Genomic DNA, 2,500 nt, shown 5'->3' on the forward strand with positions numbered 1-2,500 from the left:
GGAGATGTACGTGATATTTACTTTTCCTTCCCACAAGCAACAAGGAAATAAACGGCACAGAAGTTTGTGCGAGAGAGCGGGGTCGTGAGCGGCGAGAGAGGGGGGTCGTGAGCGGCGAGAGAGGGGGGTCGTGAGCGGCGAGAGAGCGGGGATGTGAGCGGCGAGAGAGCGGGGATGTGAGCGGCGAGAGAGCGGGGATGTGAGCGGCGAGAGAGAGCGGGGTCGTGAGCGGCGAGAGAGCGGGGTCGTGAGCGGCGAGAGAGCGGGGTCGTGAGCGGCGAGAGAGCGGGGTCGTGAGCGGCGAGAGAGCGGGGTCGTGAGCGGCGAGAGAGCGGGGTCGTGAGCGGCGAGAGAGAGCGGGGTCGTGAGCGGCGAGAGAGAGCGGGGTCGTGAGCGGCGAGAGAGAGCGGGGTCGTGAGCGGCGAGAGAGGGGGGTCGTGAGCGGCGAGAGAGCGGGGTCGTGAGCGGCGAGAGAGAGCGGGGTCGTGAGCGGCGAGAGAGAGCGGGGTCGTGAGCGGCGAGAGAGAGCGGGGTCGTGAGCGGCGAGAGAGAGCGGGGTCGTGAGCGGCGAGAGAGAGCGGGGTCGTGAGCGGCGAGAGAGAGCGGGGTCGTGAGCGGCGAGAGAGCGGGGATGTGAGCTGTGAGAGTGCGGGGTTGTGAGCGGCGAGAGAGCGGGGATGTGAGCTGTGAGAGTGTGGGGATGTGAGCTGTGAGAGTGCGGGGATGTGAGCTGTGAGAGTGCGGGGTTGTGAGCGGCGAGAGAGTGCGGGGATGTGAGCTGTGAGAGAGCGGGGATGTGAGCTGCGAGAGAGCGGGGACGTGAGCGGCGAGAGAGCGGGGACGTGAGCGGCGAGAGAGCGGGGACGTGAGCGGCGAGAGAGCGGGGACGTGAGCGGCGAGAGAGCGGGGACGTGAGCGGCGAGAGAGCGGGGACGTGAGCGGTGAGAGTGCGGGGATGTGAGCTGCGAGAGTGCGGGGATGTGAGCTGCGAGAGAGCGGGGTTGTGAGCTGCGAGAGTGCAGAGCTCACATTAAGTTCTGGTTCTCACACAGCTGGTTTAATGACTCGTTTGCTTTAAAAGCGATGAACACCATCTCCGTCAGCTGGAGAACGCTGTCTGAGGAGCCTAATGAAGTCGTCACGTGGAGTTTGCAGATGGTGGAACGGCTAATTCAATTAGACGAGCAGAATGACGCTGCCGTGTGTCATTATTACTGCAGATAATTTATTAGATTGAGTCTCTCTGCTTTGTTGTTGTTTTAAAGCGCACACCCTGGTGTTTCCTGACTAACTTGTGTTCTCGCTCGGTTCTCCCTCGTCTGGCTTCAGGAACCCTGGTGAGGACACCAAGATGCTGGTGTGTGACATGTGTGACAAAGGATTTCACACCTTCTGCCTGGAGCCTGTAATGGATTCCCTCCCTGCCGGCAGCTGGAGGTGTAAGGTAAGGAGTATGGTAAAGCACACACACACACACACACACACACACACACACACACACACACACACACACACACACAGCTCTCTCTCTCTCTCTCTCTCTCTCTCTCTCTCTCTCTCTCTACCTGTCTCTGTCTCTCTCTGTCTCTCTCTCTCTCTACCTGTCTCTCTCTCTGTCTCTACCTGTCTCTCTCTCTGTCTCTCTCTCTCTCTCTCTCTCTCTCTACCTGTCTCTGTCTCTGTCTCTCTCTCTCTCTCTCTCTCTCTCTCTCTCTCTCTCTCTCTATGTGTGTGTCTGTGTCTCTCTCTCTTATTTCTGTTGCTCTGTGTTTTGCTGTGTGAAAATGGTGTCAGTGCTTTTAGTGGCATTTTGCAGTCCCCTTGCAGGGCTAGATGAGGAACAGAATAAAAGAGTGTGTGTGTGTTGGGGGGGGGGGGTGGAGAGGCAAAGAGTGATAAAGATGAGGAAGTAAACTGAGAGAGAGAGAGAGAGAGAGAGAGAGAGAGAGAGAGTGTGTTCAGTAGAGAGTGGTCTGAATGTGTGCTTATGTGTACTGACAGGTGTGTGCGCGTGCGTGTGTGCGCGCATGTGTGTGTGTGTGTGTGTGTATGTGTGTGTGTGTGAGAGTTCATGCTCTCGCTGCTTTCAACACATCACCTCGTGCTATTTACAGAACTCTCCCTTTGGAACGTGCAGCACAGAAAATAATAAGAGCTCAGGGACATCGGCGTCCTGCGTAGCGTTCGATCCTCTAACGTTACCTGAGAAGTGGGAGGAGTTTAATAAGGTCTAACATACAAAAACCCAGAAAAAATCCTAACGATGTGTGTGTGTGTGTGTGTGTGTGTGTGTGTGTGTGTGTGTGTTGACACGGAATCGTAACGTGTGCAGGAATCGATTGGGAACATTTCGATTATCCGTGAGCTCTGCTGGGAATATCGTTATGACCTCTTGACCCTTTATGGACAGACTCTGCTGTTTAGTCAGGCACGCCGAGAAGAGACATTGATTAATAATGTTGGCGCCCTCGTTAACCAGTAGATCAAAGCCTTTCAGTGT

General features: G+C 56.1%; 1 protein-coding gene across 10 annotated transcripts in view; it reads left to right on the plus strand.

The window, feature by feature from the left end:
* kmt2ca (lysine (K)-specific methyltransferase 2Ca) overlaps nt 1-2,500 on the plus strand; it is a 157,555-nt gene that overhangs the window by 61,968 nt on the left and 93,087 nt on the right. For all 10 annotated transcript variants that reach the window (XM_047811175.1, XM_047811172.1, XM_047811170.1 and 7 more), the window contains exon 10: nt 1,330-1,444. In XM_047811175.1, the coding sequence (XP_047667131.1) occupies nt 1,330-1,444 (115 nt within the window). The remainder of the gene's footprint in view (nt 1-1,329; nt 1,445-2,500) is intronic.

Source organism: Tachysurus fulvidraco, chromosome 3 (genome assembly GCF_022655615.1).
Source record: "Tachysurus fulvidraco isolate hzauxx_2018 chromosome 3, HZAU_PFXX_2.0, whole genome shotgun sequence".
Classification (NCBI taxonomy): domain Eukaryota; kingdom Metazoa; phylum Chordata; class Actinopteri; order Siluriformes; family Bagridae; genus Tachysurus; species Tachysurus fulvidraco.